At 33.0% G+C, this 19,458-nt stretch overlaps 1 protein-coding gene across 1 annotated transcript in view; it reads left to right on the forward strand.

The window, feature by feature from the left end:
• The first annotated feature begins 305 nt into the window (after nucleotides 1-305).
• akap13 (A-kinase anchoring protein 13) overlaps nucleotides 306-19,458 on the forward strand; it is a 110,244-nt gene continuing 91,091 nt past the window's right edge. Inside the window, exons 1-6 of the mRNA XM_073831592.1 lie at nucleotides 306-324; nucleotides 779-904; nucleotides 1,607-1,650; nucleotides 11,649-11,802; nucleotides 16,932-17,240; nucleotides 17,532-17,534. Of these exons, the coding sequence (XP_073687693.1) occupies nucleotides 306-324; nucleotides 779-904; nucleotides 1,607-1,650; nucleotides 11,649-11,802; nucleotides 16,932-17,240; nucleotides 17,532-17,534 (655 nt within the window). The remainder of the gene's footprint in view (nucleotides 325-778; nucleotides 905-1,606; nucleotides 1,651-11,648; nucleotides 11,803-16,931; nucleotides 17,241-17,531; nucleotides 17,535-19,458) is intronic.

The following is a 19,458-nucleotide window of genomic DNA, read 5'->3' on the forward strand; positions in this document are numbered from 1 at the left end:
ACACTATTTGTACGAACCTTGTTGGTACTTAGTGCTAAATAGAGATGCTTATTTAACTTCTCCGCCATGTTGGATGTACACTTTTCCTGAGATTATTGCAACCCATTCTGAGATTACCTCATCAATTAAAAATGCATAAGATACTGTTATGTTGTAATTTTCAAAGCTTCCTCAAAAACAGTACTCTTATTCTGTTAGTGGGTTTGAGTTGGGTTTCTGCTTTTTAGAGAACTGAAATTCTGTGCTCTGTTTCAAGTGAGCTTACAAAGACGGTATTTTGAAGGCAGCATAGCCACGTTCCCAACATGGAGGCTGTTCTACAAGGTAATATGTCATTTTATTTACATTTTAGACAGCATCGCATATATCCTTCACAAAAAATTTAATCTCATAATACATTGTTATGAGCTCAATCAAAAATTAAATATTTATAGAAAAGGAACAGAACTTTAGTCACGAGCGTGTTAGTGTGTGTGTGTGTGTGTGTGTAAAATGTCTTTGTGTTGGTAGTGTGTATATGCGTTGTTCCTGTGTGTCCACATTAGGAGTGGGGCCTCAGATAACCACAAGGACCTCCTAAAGGCTAATATCTCACCCGGGGCAGATAACGGAACAATAGTTGGGGGCGGTTTATCATCCTTAGTGAACAGAAGGCAGGGGCGGTGTTAACACTCCAATGTCACTTATTTCCCAGCCCTCTGTGTTAGGGACTGCTGCTAGTCATCACATTAAAATTTGTATCTTACTGTTGGCTAATATGTGTTTTTTTGTGTGTCAGCTGAGATTTGGGTGTTGTCTAAATGTCTGTTTGACAGTGGTTGGGTTTGCCGTGTGTTGTGGGTTAAGGGCTGTGGTTTTGCCACTCACGCCTGGGTGAAGCGTTACACCCTCTTGCAGCTTGCAGGTGGGCAATGTGCTTTGCGGCCAGCCGCAAGATTCCACTGAGTGGCATATCCTCTGGCATCAGAACTTCTACTTCTAGTAGAGAAACCTTGTGTGGAGGAAAAATAGAATAGATGGAGTTAGAAAGAAACTCCTCTCTCTGATTTTCATTTACATCCTGTGCTGTGCAAAACATTTTTGATTTGTCATTTTCAACCCTTTCTAACTGATACTTCTAATCTTTGGTCTTTCTTGCAATTGCAGTATATTCTCATCTGTTGTTCAACTGAATAACAAGCCTTTGTGACATTTAAACCCTCACAGTTCCATAACATTGTGCAGTATACCAAAAAAATCTGATTGTTTTAATTTGCTAGGCATTTAAGACACATGCACGTGATCAGTGAACACCTCAGGCTATCTCTATTATTGAGTCCTGGAAACAGATGCAAATAATGGATTTCCGGTTATTCATTAGCTGCAGTTAATTTTTTACTGAAGGTTTTTAATGGAAGGACCTGGAAGGGGGTGATCATTATGAATGTAGGCAAGCTAATGTACTCCTAATAGTTATTAGGGTCGAAGTTTTGTCTGTTAAAAGCCCCAGCTGATCTGCGTTGTGTGGCATGATGCTTAGACGCTAGTTTGTACTTGCATAATTAAATATTCTGCATTTTCAGAAATGTCATGTTGCTAACTCACTCACTTTCTTTCTTTTCCGCAGTGGCCAGTGCCATGAAACTGAATCCACAGCAAGCCCCATTATATGTAAGTATTGCATCATATTTTTGTTTTTGTTTCATTCTGTTAGCATGCTAAACCCTCTTTGAGAGTTTGCATCTCTAATTTGAAAAAAAAAAAAAAAAAAAAAAAAAAGATGAGACCTTCCAAATTTTTCAGATTTTCAGAATGCATCTAAATGTGAATAACTGGTTAAAAACTAGATTAGAGTACCATCTCGTGTTAAAAACTAAGCTCAGAAGTAATTCCAGACAGAATTGCAATGGATTCGGAAAATCTCAGAATCGATGCAGAATCATTTCTCGATTTGTGATGCAAAAATGTATCTTTCCAGCCCTAATACGAAGTAGTCAACCTTCGTTGCCAAAGGATTGATCCATCCTGGATCAATTCTGAGATTTCCAGAGCTATTTGGATTTTCTAAATAATAATCAGTTAAAAACTATATTAGAGCACCATATGCTCTATGTTTAGTTAAAAACTAAGCTCAGAATCGATTCCAGACAGATTTGTGATGCATATTGAATCATTTCTCGATTTGCGATGCAACAATTTATTTTCCCAGTCCTAATACAAAGAAGTCAACCTTCGTTTTTAAAAGATTAGTTGAACATCCTGACCATCCTGGATCGATCCTGGGGTTTTCTGATTTTTTCAGATTTTCCGAATGCGAATAATCAGTTAAAAACTATATTAGAGCACCATCTGTTAAAAACTAGGCTCAGAATCGATTCCAGTCAGAATTGTGATGCATTCGGAAAATCTCAGAATCGATGCAGAACCATTTCTCGATTTGCGATGCATCAATTTATTTTCCCAGCCCTAATATGAAGTCGTTGGTTGTCAAAGCATTAGTTGACCATCTTAGATCGATTCTGAGATTTTCAGAATTTTTCAGATTTTCCGAATGCATCCGAATATGAATTAATGGGTTAAAAACTATATTAGAGCACAATCTGCTGTTAAAAACTACGCTTATAATGGTTTCCAGACAGAATTGTGATGGATTCAGAAAATCTCAGAATCGATGCAGAATCATTTTTTAATTTGCGATCATGCAACAATTTATTTTCCCAGCCCTAATATGAAGTCGTTGGTTGTCAAAGCATTAGTTGACCATCTTTGATCGATTCTGAGATTTTCAGAATTTTTCTGAATGCATCCGAATACGAATAATCGGTTAAAAACTATATTAGAGCACAATATGCTGTTAAAAACTACACTTAGAATGGATTTCAGACAGTATTGTTATGCATTCAGGAAATCTCAGAATCGATGCAGAATTATTTCTCGATTTGTGATGCATCAATTTATTTTCCCAGCCCTAATACATAGTAGTCAACCACCTTTGTCAAAGGATTAGTTGACTGTTCTGACCATCTTGGATAGATTCTGAGATTTTCCGAGCATTTTGGATTTTCAGAATGCATCTGAATGCGAATAATCGGTTAAAAGCTATATTAGAGCACCATATGCTGTTAAAACTAGGCTCAGAATCGATTCCAGACAGATTTGTGATGCATATTGAATCATTTCTCGATTTGCGATGCAACAATTTATTTTCCCAGTCCTAATACAAAGAAGTCAACCTTCGTTTTTAAAAGATTAGTTGAACATCCTGACCATCCTGGATCGATCCTGGGATTTTCTGATTTTTTCAGATTTTCCGAATGCGAATAATCAGTTAAAAACTATATTAGAGCACCATCTGTTAAAAACTAGGCTCAGAATCGATTCCAGTCAGAATTGTGATGCATTCGGAAAATCTCAGAATCGATGCAGAACCATTTCTCGATTTGCGATGCATCAATTTATTTTCCCAGCCCTAATATGAAGTCGTTGGTTGTCAAAGCATTAGTTGACCATCTTAGATCGATTCTGAGATTTTCAGAATTTTTCAGATTTTCCGAATGCATCCGAATATGAATTAATGGGTTAAAAACTATATTAGAGCACATTCTGCTGTTAAAAACTACGCTTAGAATGGATTCCAGACAGTATTGTGATGCATTCGGAAAATCTCAGAATCGATGCAAAATCATTTCTTGATTTGCGTAGTAGTCAGTAATACGTAGTAGTCAGCCTTCCTTGTCAAAGATTAGTTGACCGTTCTGACCATCTTGGATAGATTCTGAGATTTTCAGAGCTTTTTGGATTTTCTGAATGCATCCGAATGCGAATAATCAGTTAAAAGCTATATTAGAGCACCATATGCTGTTAAAACTAAGCTCAGAATCAATTCCAGACAGAATTGTGATGCGTTCGAAAAATCTCAGAATCTATGCAGAATCATTTCTCGATTTGCAATGCATCGATTTAGTTTCCCAGCCCTAATATGAAGTAGCCAACCTTGGTTGTCAAAGGATTAGTTGCCCATCCTGACCATCCTTGATCGATTCTGAGATTTTCCGAATTTTTCAGGTTTTTCCGAATGTGAATAATCAGTTAAAAACTATATTAGAGCAACATCTGCTGTTGAAAGCTAAGCTCAGAATAAATTCCAGACAGTATTGTGATGCATTCGGAAAATCTCAGAATCGATGCAGAATCATTTCTCGATTTGCGATGCATCAGTTTATTTTTTTTTCCCCCAGCCTTAATATGAAATAGTCGACCTTGGTTGTCAGACGACTAGTTGACCATCCTGACTTATCCCTAGTTGATGGAAACTTCTAATGAGATCTTGTTGCTCAAAGGCTTACTCACATTCTTAAAGTTAGGCTGCATCAGCATGTTCTAGTCTTCGATCAGGGGGAAGGGTGCTGGGTAATTATGTTTTTTTTTTTTTTTTTTTTTTTTTTGGTGCTGACCTTTTTAATTAGACTTGCTTTAGGCAAAAGAAGCCAACATGTCAGCAGGATGTCTAACCGAAGACACCACAGTATTTTCAAATCCACGCTGAGGACCGGAACAGTTCACCAAAACAAACCTCTCTACTTGAACAAATCAGGCCATGTAGATTACTCTGGTTTTTGTGCATCCATAGTAATGTCAACATCCTGCCATGGATGTGACTTTGTTGACTGGAGATCTTATTCAGAGATACTTAAATCATACAATGCTGTAGTTCGTAATAACCAATGATTTTTATTTACATGCGGATATTTACTGTAATTTGGCGACTGGTCAGTGTCAATTTTAAACCCTGCCTGCAGAACCCATGGAGAGGAACATCTTAATTTCATCTACCAGAAAATAATACAACATATGTAATATAATCAATGCAAACTTATGAGATAAGCAGCAAATGAGGTAACAACAGTACAGTTACTCTTATATGCCCTTTGTCATGAACTTTAAAGCCACAGATGCTGCAATGATACGCTGTGTGTATCTGAAGCACACAGCTGTGGTTTGGTGCATTTGCTGTGTTCGTGTGTATTAGCATGTGTGTGGTTAAAGCCGCATGTGTGGTTTTTTCCATGTTTAGCTGTTGCAGGTGGATGGCTTGATGAGGCATTGTACCGTTTATTGTCAGGATCTTGATGCACTCACAGAAGTCGCAAATGTACTGTTTGTTTTCAAATTTTAATTTACATTTTAAGCTTGAAAATTGAGTCAAATGGAAACAAAATGTATGCATTGCGCATTGGATTATACTCTAAACAAAACTCGACACATTTGAATTTAGCCCCTTATTAACTATAGAAATTCTAGAAAAAATTACATAAACAAAAGCTAACCTCATTTTATAGTTAATTTTTATCAATCAGTTTCTTAGTTTTAGCTACATGACCGCTACAAAAACAAACAAAAGCTAAATTAATTTTTGTAGTTCATCTTTATTGGTAAGTTTCTAAGTTTTAGCTACATGACAGCTACAAAAACAAACAAAAGTAAATCATTTTTGTAGTTCATTTTTATTGGCAAGTTTCTAAATTTTAGCTACATGATGGCTACAAAAACAAAAGTGAGATTAATTTTTGTACTTCAGTTTCATTGGCAACATTTCTAGGTTTTTAATAAGTGACAGCTACAAAAACAAACAAAAGCTAAATTAATTTTAATTTTTTTAAATTAATTTTATTAAAAAGGTAGATTATTTTTTGTAGTTCATTTTTATTGGTAAGTTTCTAAGTTTTAGCTATATGATGGCTACAAAAACAAACAATCTAGATTTATTTTTTTGTAGTTCATTTTTATTCTTAAATTTCTAAGTTTCAGCTACAGGACAGTTACAAAAGCAAACAAAAGATAGATTATTTTTTGTAGTTCATTTTTATTGGTAAGTTTTTAAGTTTTAGCTACATTACAGCCACAAAAACAAAAGCTAGATTAAATTTTGTAGTTCAGTTTAATTGTTTAGTTTCTATGTTTCAGCTACAGGACCGTTACAAAAGCAAACAAAAGGTAGATTAATTTTTGTAGTTCCTTTTTATTGGTAAGTTTCTAAGTTGTAGCTACATGACGGCTACAAAAACAAACAAAATCTAGATTATTTTTTGTAGTTAATTTTTATTCTTAAATTTCTAAGTTTCAGCTACATGACACCTACAAAAGCAAACAAAAGCTAAATCAATTTTTGTACTTCATTTTTACTGGTAAGTTTCTAAGTTTTAGCTACATGACAGCTACAAAAATAAACAAAAGGTAGCTTCATTTATTAGCAGTTTTAAATAATGTTTTTTTTATAATTATGCTAGTTTAAAGAAGATCAGATCTTTTTGATGATAGTTTAGCAGGTGTAGAGACTCACTACTTTCATGGTTGTAGTAGAAGCTAATGTGAAGGAAACCCTCTCGGTTCAACACATGACGCAGGCTAATTTGCTCTCCTTAATTATAAACAGAGGAATGGCGGTTTGGGGTTTCCAAAGAAGCAAAGACATGTCATGAAACGTAAGCTGCACTTTGAAGTTTGCTTTTGCACTGAGTCTTGGTCTAAACTTGTTCTGATAAAATTGAGCTAAATGCAAGTAGCTAAAAGATGCACGGTGGTCTCTCACTCCCACAGCTCTCTCAGACGAGGCAGCTTACCGGGTGTTGTTTTAAGCACAGGGCGAAAAGGCCAGGCACTCCTCCTTTGGCACATCGACTTGCGAGATCCTGAAATAGACCAACGAACAACCGAAGTATCAACAGTACTTCGAGAACCCCCATGAGCCCGCTTCAGGTGCCAAAAATGCTTCCTGAAAAGATGGATCCTATATTCAGCTAAGCCAAAAGATTCTGAGGAAGATAAATTGGATTCTGGGTATTATAGATCTTTGGCTTAGAAAATCTTCCAAGGATTAGCACACATGGGCCTTAAAATATCTCCAGGCCTGCATGCGGCGTTAATGATTTGATGGATTGAAAAATCAACCATGAATCCTGAAAACCAAAATCCTGTGTTTGTTTATAAGACAGAGTCACCCAATAAACACAAAGATGCAGGATCACACAAAGACCGGTATCGTCGAATCTGAATCTCCGTGTTTTATGGACACAGTTGACACAGTCACCAGGGTGGTCTTTGTTTCATTTGTTTATGCTCTCGCCTTTGGCACTTTTCCTGGTCCAGCACCTGCTATCCATATTGGGCCGCCGTGCTCTAAAAGTGTCCCGTGACTGACTTGTGCATGTTAGCAGTAAAAATAAAAGATATTTACAATGAAAGAATGTTTCTGGTTTCTAATATGAAGATGGCTTCCATCAGTTACATATTTCTCGAGGCCTATGTATGCGTCATCAATAAAGTGTGGGCTTGGTTACCCGTAAACAGCCTTGGGACGTAGCAGTCAGATTCCTAAACTTTATGCATGTCACTCAGATCAAAGGGTCACCATAACTCTCATGCAAGTTGGTCATATGACCAGGCCATAAAAATCCCTTCCCAATCTCTGGGATTTAACCAGTAGGAAATCAAACTTAGTTACACTGACTCAAGATTTCTTGTGATGTAATTTGTGTCCTTGCTTTACACGTTCACCTATTCTTTAGTTGTCACTGACCATAGCATCAAGAATAGGGGTATGTGTTTAGAAGTTTAGAATATTTGTAATGTAAGTTTAGAGCCTAAGGACGTTTTTGTTGGCAGGAGATTTTGTCATACAGTAGTTTGTCTTTCACTTTTAACAACACTGAGATCTGTCAGTTGTTGATATTATTTGGTACTAGGTACTGTTTAAAACATATTTTAAGTGATTAGTACTTTTGACAAATATATATATAAAAAAAAAACTTGAAAATACCTCTAATTCAATTTAATTAGTTTTAATTTTATGTATTTAATTTTGTCAAAACAATAAAACAAGAAAAACAAACAATCAACTAAATAAACACAAATTAAATTGAATAAGTGTTATTTCATTAATTTATATTTGTCATAATATTAATAACAATAACCCCATATTAAATTGAATTCATTTTTTATTTGTATTTGTTGCTGTAATAATAATAATAATAATAATAATAGTAATAACCCCAGTAAATTAAATTGAATTTATTTATTTTTATTAAAATTTTCCAAAATAATAATAATATTGACCACAGTAAATTAAATTAATTTTATTTTATTTTATGTTTGTCATAATAATAATAATAATAATAATAATAATAATAATTACCTCAGAATATTACATTGAATTCGTTTTTTTATTTTTATTTGTTGTTGTAATAATAATAATAATAATAATAATAATAATAATAATAATGATGATAATAATAATAAACAACCCAAAAATATTACATTAAATTACAGTTTTTTATTATTATTTGTTTTGTCATAATAATAATAATTATAATAAGAATTTATAATAAGAATTAAAAAACATTATTATTACTATTATTTTGTCATTGTTATTATTATTATTATTATTATTATTATTATTTTTATTATTATTAAAAAATAAAAATAAATTTATTTTCATTTAATGGGGTCATTATTATTATTATTATTATTATTATTATTATTATTATTATTATTTAATTTAGTATTTTAATAAAACTCTGAATAAATTAATGTCAAATAACTTAATCAGACACAGCACATCAGAATTTAACATTCTTCTGTGTACCTTTTAGGTCTAGAAATATCAGCAGAAATATTTTGCAGACTCTTCTCCTAGACCCAGAGTTAATCTTACGATGAGGATTCAGTGGTGTCTCTGAAATCACTCTGCGGCTGTGATCATCAGCCAAAAAAAGCAGCTGACTGGCATTTGGCAAGGGCACCATGTGGCTTTTGCAGCCTGGCCAATGAAAACATCTCTCGCTAGGATGTCCTACTGCTTGCGTCACGCTCTAAAGGCCCTGTGTGTCAGACAAAACTTTGTGGCCTAGCATAGTAGCTAGGTAAATACAGTGTGGGAATACAGCACTAGCTTGTTACTTCGGTTTTAGATAGTATATACAGTCATTCTGCTTAGTCAGCCTTGTCAAGCGCATGTCGAGCCACTCTTTCTTTCTTGTTTGTTTAAAAAAAAATGAAATCTTATGTTGCTTCCTTCTCTGTCTGTGTCACTCTCACTCTCATAGTTTCCTTTCATTCAGAAACATTCTATAAATAAATGAAGATATCAAAGACGGAGGGTAGACTTTCTTCTTGTCACGCCTGCTGATTTGTTGCTGGTGTCAAGTGTCGGGTGACAGAGTATTAGGAATTGCTTGCACAGACAGTCTGGGAGTGATATTCCAGCCCAAATGAACATTTTTTGTTTGTTTTTGTCGGAATTGTTTACATACACACATACACACACATTTATATTTATATTATTTGTAAATAAATAGTTAGTCAAAATTGTAATTCAATTAAATACTAAGTCTAATGGCTTTAGAAACAGTTTTTATTCATTTATTACTTTTATCAGTTTTTTTTCTTTGTATAATTTATATTATTTGTAAATATTTGTTAATTATTTTTATTATATTTTTGTAGTTTTTTTGTGTGTGTTTTTTATTTTGTACAATTTTTTTATTTGTAAATACATGTTTTGGTCAAAATTATATTTTAATGAAATGCTCTTAGAAACTTTATTTTTTACTTTTTGTTTTGTGTCATTGTAGTTTTGTGTTTTTCTGTTGTTTTTTGTTTTTGTTTTGTACCATATTGTTTGCAAATATATAGTTTGGTAAAAAATAATTAAATACTAAGTCTAAGGTCTCTTAGAAACTGTTTATTATTTATTTATTAAATTTGTTTTATTTTATTGTTGTTTTTCTAGTTTTGGTGTTGTTTTGCTTGTTTTGTTTTGTATTCTTTGTAAATACTTATTTTGGTCAGAACTATAATTTAAATATATTAAATATTGATATTAAATATATATTAAATATCAAGTCTAAGGGCTCTCAGAAACTTTATTTTTTATTTATAAAATGTATTTTATTTCTGTTGTTGTTTGTTTGTTTTGTTTTTTGCTTTGCTTTTATGTTTTCTGGTTTTGTTTTGCTTTTTTGTTTTAAGTATTTGTAAATATTTATCATTTAATTAAATACTAAACCTAAGGGCTCTTCAAAATGGTTTATTATTTATTTATTAAATGTATTTTCTTCTATTTCTTTTTGTTTTCAGTTTTCTTGTTAGTTTTGTTTTTGGTGTTTTGTTTTTGCTTTTCTGTTTTGTTTTGTATCAATTTATTCATTAGTGAAATATTTTGGTCAACTTTAATTAGATACTTTAGATTGTGTTTTATTTTTGTATTTTTTTAATGTTTTTCTTTGCATTTATGTTTTGTGGTGTTCTTTTTGGTGTTTTCTTTCTTTTTTTTGTTTTGATTCATTTGTATAATTTAATGAAATACTAAGCCTAAGGGCTCCTAGAAACACTTATTTATTTATTAAATTTATTTATTTATTTTATTTATTTATTTTTTGTTTGTTTGTTTGGTTGGTTGTGGTTTTGTTTTGCTTTGTTTTGTTTTGTATCAGTTTATATTATTTGAGTATAAATATTTTGGTCAAAACTATAATTAAAGTCTGGGCTCTTAGAAACTGTTATTATTTGTTTATTAAATTTATTTTATATTTGTATTTCTGTTGTCTTTTGTTTTGTGGTTTTGTTTTTGGTGTTTTTATATCATTTGATTTTTATTTGCAAATATATATTTTGTTCAAAACTATAATTTAATTAAATTCTAAGTCTAAAGGCTCTTAGAAATGGTTTATTATTTATTAACTTTATTTTATTTATTTTTTGTTTTGTTTTGTATTAATTTATATAATCTAAGGGCTCTTAGAAACTGTTATTATTTGTTTATTAAATTTATTTTATATTTGTATTTCTGTTGTCTTTTGTTTTTGGTGTTTTTTGTATCATTTGATTTTTATTTGTAAATATACATTTTGTTCCAAACTATAATTTAATTAAATTCTAAGTCTAAAGGCTCTTAGAAACGGTTTATTATTTATTAACTTTATTTTATTTATTTTTTGTTTTGTTTTAATTTATATAATCTAAGGGCTCTTAGAAACTGTTTATTATTTATTTATTAAATGTATTTATTTATTTATTTCTGTTTGTGGTTTTGATTTGATTTGCTTTGCTTTGCTTTTTGTTGTCTGTTCCCCTTCCACCCAAAAACAGGAGTTACTAACATAACTACCATAATATAGCTTTTAAAAGAATTGTGGTTGACAATACCATAAATTAAAAGTGACATCTGAAGTATCTGAAGAGTAAAAAGTGCCGTTACACGCACATACACACCCACCGCAGACACAACTTTTATGACAGTAAAGTTATAATTATGAGGGTGGGGGAAAGCTGAAGACTATTTTTTTTTTCAACATTTGTTGATATGTATATAGGCTGTCGTTCTGTCGCTACTAGTTTGTAAAGAAATGTGTCCCTCTTAATGGACAGGTGTTGATGCCTCCCTGTTGTTTGAGGATCCAGTAATGATGATTTATAGGAGTCGAATCTTTGCGTTGTGTAATTTTCTACACCCACAGCCGATTAAACATGTTTTCAGTACTGCTTTTAGTCTTTCGAAAGACTTCCGCCATAATTTACAATGCATTTGAATTACTTTTCAGCCTAATAGTGACAGATAGGAATAGATAATTCTGTAAATGCTGTATATAATCTGTTTTCTTTTTCTTGTTCAGGGTGAGTGTCTGTTGACTGTCCAGCTCTGTGAGGAAGAGTGTGTGGAGGATGAAGAGGATGTAGAGTTTTACCTGCTATTCGCCGGCTCCACCCAGAGGCACGTTTCCAGCACTTTGAAAGTCAGCCATGTCACGCTTCAAGCCGTGTGCCCAGGTCAGTATTTAAAACACCAGCGGTCACGAAACACATTCCACGTCCGTGCCCATATACAGTATTTTATCAGGGCTTGATAATTGTTAGCTTCTTCCTGGAACCAGACGCTCATTACCTGCGGAGATCGACTCATTTACATTCCGGTCATGCCGGACCTGGTCCCTGCCTTACTTGGCACGTTGTCGCTTCACCTAATTATTCACCCGCAAAACTGCCCCAGTTACCACAGGGCAACCTCTGTATAACTGCCCTGAGCACATGCTTGAGCTGATTCAAATGTCCCAGTGCTACTTCTGAAGATTCATGGACAAGGAATGGCTATTAATGAACAGATACATTCTTGTGTAATGTAGTAATATGTCCAAAGAGGTGGAAGAAAATATAACAAGAGTCTGCAAACATATACATGTTATTTTTATTGGTGAAAAAATAGACTTGTCCCGGGATAGTGAGGGAGGGTTTGTTTTTCTATTTCTGTTTGACCTTCATACTATTTATTTAGTTAGTTAGTTAGTCAGTTAGTCATTTGTTTTTTTTATTTAGCTGTTTTTATATTTATGTTTATGTTTTTATTTAGATGTTTTTGTTTTTAGATTTATTCAGATGTATTTATTTATTTACGTATTTATTTATTTAGTCAGAGGTATGGGGTGGGGGGGGGGGGTTCTTTTTCTGGTTTTGTTTGTCTTATTGTTTTATTATTAAATTTTTTTTTCATATATTATTGTATTATTGTCCAATGGATGGTAGAGGAGGATTTATTTTATCTTATTTCATTTCATTTCATTTGCCCAAGTAATAGTAGGGGAAGGTTCCTTTTTCTGTTTTTAATTTTAATTTAATTTTATATATTTTTTTTTATTTTATTAGTAGGGAAGATTCCTTTTTCTGTTTTTGTTTGTCTTTTTATTTTATTTTATTATTTGTCTGATGGATGGTGGGGGAGGGTTGTTTTTTATTTATTTTATTTTATTTTATTTCTATTCTATTATTATTTGCCTGAGTGATAGTTGGGGAGGGAGTTTTTCTGTTTTTTATTTTTATTTTAATAATTTTATATATTTTATATTTTATTAGTAGCGGATTGTTATTATTTATCTGAGGGATAGTAGAGGATGGTTTCTTTTCTGTTTTTGTTTGTCTTTTTATTTTATTTTATTCTTTTTTTTTTTTTCTTTTTTTTTTTTTTTTTAGTATTTGTCCAATGGATGTAATTTGTTTATATTTTATTATTTTATTTTATGTTGTTTTTTTATTTTATTTTATTTTATTTTATTATTTTTATTTTATTGTTAGTTTTTTTTTCTATTTATTTATTTATTTATTGTTTGTCTGAGGGATAGTAGGGGCAGTTTTTTTCAGTTTGTTTGTTTGTTTTGTTTATTAGCTTATTTATTTATTTATTATTATTATTTATTATTATTTGTCCTAGGGATAGTAGGGGAGGATTTCTTTTTCTGTTTTTTGTTTGTCTTTTTGATTTATTTTATTTTTCTTTTATTAATTGTCAGAGGAATTTTATTTTATTTTGTTTTATTTTACTTTATTATTATTATTATTATTATTATTATTATTATTATTATTAATTGTCCGAGTGATAGTAGGGAAGGGTTTCTTTGTATTTTATTTTATTTAGTTTTTTATCTTTATTTATTTTTTGTTTATCTGAGGGATAGTAGGGGAGGGTTTCTTTTTCTGTTTTTGTTATTTTGTTTACTTAATTTGATAGTTTTATTTTATTTTTTTGTATATTTCATTTAATTAAAAAAAAAAAAAAGATAGACCTGGGCAATATGTAAGAACTAGTAAGCATTTACCCAGCAACAACCTAGAACATCCTACCAGCCCAGTGCAGGGGTTCTCAACCTTTTTTTATGCCGAGGCCCACCTCCTTCTCAGGTGAATTTTGCAAGTCCCCCCTATGCCTGACCTTTCCTCTAAAGGTGTTTATTTTTAAACCTTTTTTATTAACCAAAACATTTGTTTTGCCTTTTTATTCTTCTACTGCATGTTATAAAAAACCTCAAACAAAAAAAAACTAACTTTAAATTAAAGCTATACTTTTGAATTTAAAAGAAATCCCTCTGCTCAGTTCTAACTTTTTAACTAATATATATACATACATACATATACATATACAGATTTAAAGCTCCTGAATTCTTTAATCCAGACATTCTTTACAACTTCAGAGTACTTTTTCATAAGTAAGTGAACCTGCCAAACATTCAACAGGGAGATACCACTCACTGAACCTGTCCATTTGAACTGAACTGGCTGAATATCTTCTGTTTGTATCCATTATAAAATAAACATACAAATGAAAAATACAGCAAATGCATTTTAAAACTGTTTATGCTGGTGCTCAAAAATGCATAAACACCACTGACCCTCACAAGATCCACCTCTATGGGTGAGCATCCATTATAAAACACTCACAGGACATTCATTTTGACAACTGTGCGAAAATATTGTGAAATTTCACTCAAAAATAAAAAGCATGAACAATTTGTGAATCAATAGCGGACTTATGCTTGCCTAGACTCCGATATACAAAAGTGTCATACATAACGCGCGAGTTTGTTACTATTACTCTGATCATATTTAAGTTACCTTTAACTTGTTTCATGCAGCCAAGAGATGAAGTAGAGACCTGTATTCCCGCCGGGGTATAGGTTACTTTTATGCGGGCTTTTGCGGGCGGGAGTGGGACAAAACATGAATGTTGCGGGCGGGTGTGGGACTAAAATGTCCGTCCCTTGCAGGTCTCTGATGAAGTTTGCGTGCATTGGTTGGTAGTTTCGAGCTGCCGTTCAGTCTGCATTTAACAGTGCGATAGGCTTGCTGCGCCGAGTCCAAGGCAATCAATCACAGAACACGAGAGAGGCCGTGATTTGATCATTTTAATTTATAACATTATCAAATTAAACAATTTTAGGATAATATTTAAATTAATTTTAAGTCATCTCGCGGCCCACCTGGAGGATCACTGAGGACCACCAGTGGGCTGCGGCCCACCGGTTGAGAATCCCTGACTTAGTGGTACCCTAACAACCACCCACAACACCCTGAGCAACCGTCCACTAACAGGCACAATGCACTACTGTAATAAACTGAAGATTTATCTTGTAACCAGTGATGTTATTGAGAAATTTTTGCTTTTCATGGAACTAGTAGCATTGCGATCATATCTCCGTTTTAAAAAAAAAATAAAAACCAAAACACAATAGCCCCCCCACATGTGCAATTTAGCCAGTCTCCAAAGTCAAAAAAGGAATAAATTTCATCCGCGGCCCCAGAGCACTTCCGCAGAGGGTCACAGTAGATACAGTGTTATGGAATCCAGCGCAGACGTTTGGCACCGGTTTTGTAATCACTACTCCGGCTGAGCACTTGAAAGCTTTTCAGCAATGCATTAAGAGCGCATGAAGAATGGCCCTACTATCGTCCGCCTCAGGTGCGCCGCTGTCGGCCTGCCAGGGTACACTTTCAACCCTCTGTCTCTCTGCTGGAGGTCCATACTTTTGGTTGATTCCAAATGTTTGGCTGCTAAGAAGACTTTATCAGCAAAAACGGCTCAAGTGCTTTGAACCAAGACGGATGTCCCACTGAGATGTTTTGGCTGCTGGTGAGTGTGGATGTGTGGATCTACACACCAGCTCTGTCTTTGAGATGTGTGTTGTCGCAATGACATCTCATAACTGCAGTGAAACAAGACAGGCCTCCTGGCAGCCTTCGTGGAGAAGTTCTAATTGTTTATGAATGTTGTTTTTATAGTATGTCACCTCTGTCTCCGGCTGCTTCACTCTTGGAAATGGACATGAGTAGTGTTAATGCAGGAACATTTCTCAGTAATTATATCCATCTCCGCTCAAACACAGGCACTTCGTCTTCTGTTCATCTGTTGATGCGTAGCTGCCAGAATATTGAGCTTTTTTTTTTTTTTTAAATCAGTGTGAAGATGATTTAAAGGAGACCTCCCTGTGTGATTTGAGATAAATGGCTAGTTAGTTTAGTCATAATTGATTTATTGTTGACAAAGTCTTGGAAATGTTGGTGGGTGGTATAAATATTTCTTCATAGTCTGAAAACTGCACCAAAAATGTTTTGACTAGAATTTGAATTTTTAAGAAAAGCTCCATACTCATTGTTCCCTGATTCTCCAATCTAAATAAATAAATAGTGCTAAAATTGTGTTGCTATAAATTTAGTGGCATGTTTATTTATTTATATATTTTTTATTTAAATATGTTTATTAAAATAATTAAATTATTTTATTTTTGAACTTATTTATAATATTAATTAAAGATTTCTGTCTGAGATCTTGTGTTTATCAGCAAAATCACAAACATTTTTCAATTTATTTGAATTATTTATTATTGATCAGCAAAATCACAAATAGTTTATGATTTATTCATAATATTAATTTTTGATTTCTGTCAAAGCTAATATATGAGTATATATATATATATATATATATATATATATATGTGTGTGTGTGTGTGTGTGTGTGTGTGTGTGTGTGTGTGTGTGTGTGTGTGTATATATGTATATGTATATTCCTGTCTGAGATCTTGTGGACATCCGCAAAATCACAAAAAAATCAATTTATTCATGTTTTTTTCAATCAAAGCTATAAATATGAGTTTATTTATTTAAATCTGTTTATTTAAAATAATAATTTTATTTATTTATAATATTAATTATTCTATCCATCTCTCTGTTAATATATTAATTTTACAATTTATTTATATTAATTTATATCAGAGATCTCTCTCTCTCTCTCTCTCTCTCTCTCTCTCTCTCTCTCTATATATATATATATATATATATATATATATATATATATTTATTTATATATCTTAAAATCTGTTTATTTAAAATGTAATTTAAATTCATTTTTTAAATTAAATTCATTATATTAATTATTGATTTCTAAATAGATTTTTAATTATATAATTTATCATTTGTGTTTTAATTTGTTCATTTAAGTATGTCCGTTTATTCTTTATTAATTGTTACTTTTAATTTGTATTAGTTTATCACCTTGTGGATATCAGCAAAATCATAAAAAACATGATACAAAATAAAAATCAGACTCTCCTATGTTTGCTGTTTTTGTCTCATAACAGCTCATGATCGCAGTGAGACCGTGCGAGTCACGCTATGTCAGGCCCGGCCCGGAGGCTCGGTGGACCCTGTGGCTGAGGATCACTTCCAGTTCGTTCAAGACCTCGCCCTGGACATGGCCCAGTTCCTGGTCAATGCAGCTGGGAAGACAGAAGGAGCATTACTTCTGGACGAGTATCAGATCCCCCTGAAAGAGTGTGAGAGGTTGGATGATACTCTGGCTCTGGCTCTTAGACATCTGCCTCTACCGGCAGGCTGGAGCGTCCTGGGCACAGACTTGGACACGGGCACTTGCACAGGCTTGGGAATTGGTGAGTAGCCACTGTTTTGAAGGTTTTGCACTATGGATTTCAAACTAAAACAGGGGTGTCCAAACCTGCTTCTGGAGTGTGTTCAACTCCAGCACACTTGCCTCAAAGTTTCTAGTGAGTGAGAAGACCCTGATTAGCTAGTTCAGGTGTGTTTTAATTAGGGTTGGTTTACTTATCCCCATGTCATCCAAGATGTTTATGTCTTTCTTTCTTTAGTCGAAAAGAAATTAAGGTTTTTGAGAAAAACATTCCAGGATTTTTCTCCATATAGTGGACTTCAATGGGGATCAGCGGGTTGAAGGTCCAAGTTGCAGTTCCAACGATCCCAGACGAGGAATAAGCGAAACTAGCGAAACGATCATTCATTTTCTAAAAAAATTCTACATTTAAATACTTTTTAACCACAAATGCTTGCCCCCAACTTAACGCATTACGTAATCACGTTGGAAAGGTCACACGCGGTTAGTTCTTCATCTGTGAACTTTGGTTCAAAAAGTTATGGTACACTTTTAAAAATAAATAAAAATAGTTCTTTATTGCCATTGATGGTTCCATGAAGAACCCTGAACATCCATGAAACCTTTTAAATGCAGAAAAGGTTCTTTATATTCAAAAAAAGGTTCTTTAGATTTTTAAAACGTTCTTCAAAATGGTTCTTTTAGGAACTGTTCACTGTTCAGGTTCTTTGGGGAACGAAAAATGGTTCTTCCATGGTATCACTGCAAATGCACTCTTTTGGAACCTTTATTTTTAAGAGTGTAGGGCGAAAAAAATCCATCTCATTTTGTCCTCCAACTTCAAAGTTGTATGACATTTGTTGTTTTACAAAAAAGGAAAAAAGGGTGTTTGACTTTTTTTTGCATGTTCGCTTTGTAAACATTGGGTCGGTACTAGGGCTGGGCAATAAATTGATAACAGTAATTATCGCACAGTATAAATTTTCTCGATAAATGATAACAAGTGTTTGATAAATGTTCGATATAATGAAACAAAGTAGCGCTAGTTATTTGATCTCTCTCTCTCTCTCTCTCTCTCTCTCTCTCTCTCTCTCTCTCTCTCTCTCTCTCTCTCTCTCTCTCTCTCTTTAAAAGAAAAACCCTCAGTCAGAATAACTGAATTTCACCATATAAAAATGAGGTTGCTTCCATTTTTACTGATATTACTGATTTTGATAATGAACGTAAATCTGCATCTGGATCCTAACTCAGGCTATTGTCAAATGTATTTCTAAGAGACATTTTTTTTATAGTATTGTTAATATTATGAGTCAACACAAACCTGTTTCTTGATTTGAAACAATATTACTCATTAGAACATGTAGAACTAAGATTACTTACTAATTATTACTTTAAAAATTATTACTACTTAATGTGTGAAGTCGGGCAGGTGCAGGATGAGCATTTGTGGTTAAAAAGTATATCCATTTTTATTTTTCTCAGAAAATGACTGATCGTTTTGCTAGATAAGACCCTTATTCCTCGACTGGGGTTGTGTAGAGTCCTTTAAAGCTGCAGTGAACCTGCAATTCGGACCTTCAACCCATTGGCTCCCATTGAAGTCCACTATATGGAGAAGATTCCTGGAATGTTTTCCTCAAAAAACGTAATTTCTTTTCGACTGAAGAAAGAATGACATTAACTTTTTGGATGACATGGTGTGAGTGAATTATCAAAAAAAAAAAAAAAATTCTGAAGTGAACTAATCATTGAACAATTCTTTCAGCATTCTGGTTTAATTTTCTCACCAAGCTTGTCTCATTCCATTCTGGGACTTTTCTCCATAAAGTTTTTTGCCATAAAATTTGGCGAAAGGATATATTTTGGAAGCCAGCATAATTATGCTGGTGTCACTTTGAAAGTGTCTGGAAAATGATTACTTCTTATGACTTGAGCTGCTTTCGCAACCAGTGAGAGTTTGGAAAACTTTTTTTTGTTTCATCAAGGAGGCAGCTAAAGGAAAATATTTTTTTCTTTTACACGATTTGTGTGTTTTGTAAAGGTGGGTTGTACCAAGGTTTTTAGAACACGTTCAGGGAAGGCCTTCAGTACAGCCATGAACCTGTTTTTTTTTTTGTGTGTGTGTTTTTATTTATAAGTTGTGGGTTGGTTCAGACTGTTAGTCCATTCCAGCCTTATTTTCCTCCTACTTGTACTGATATCAAGCCAGGAACGCTATGTCAGATAATCTAAAAGCAAACATTCCCACCCTAATAAAGTGC

This window comes from Garra rufa, chromosome 25 (assembly GCF_049309525.1).
Source record: "Garra rufa chromosome 25, GarRuf1.0, whole genome shotgun sequence".
Taxonomy (NCBI): domain Eukaryota; kingdom Metazoa; phylum Chordata; class Actinopteri; order Cypriniformes; family Cyprinidae; genus Garra; species Garra rufa.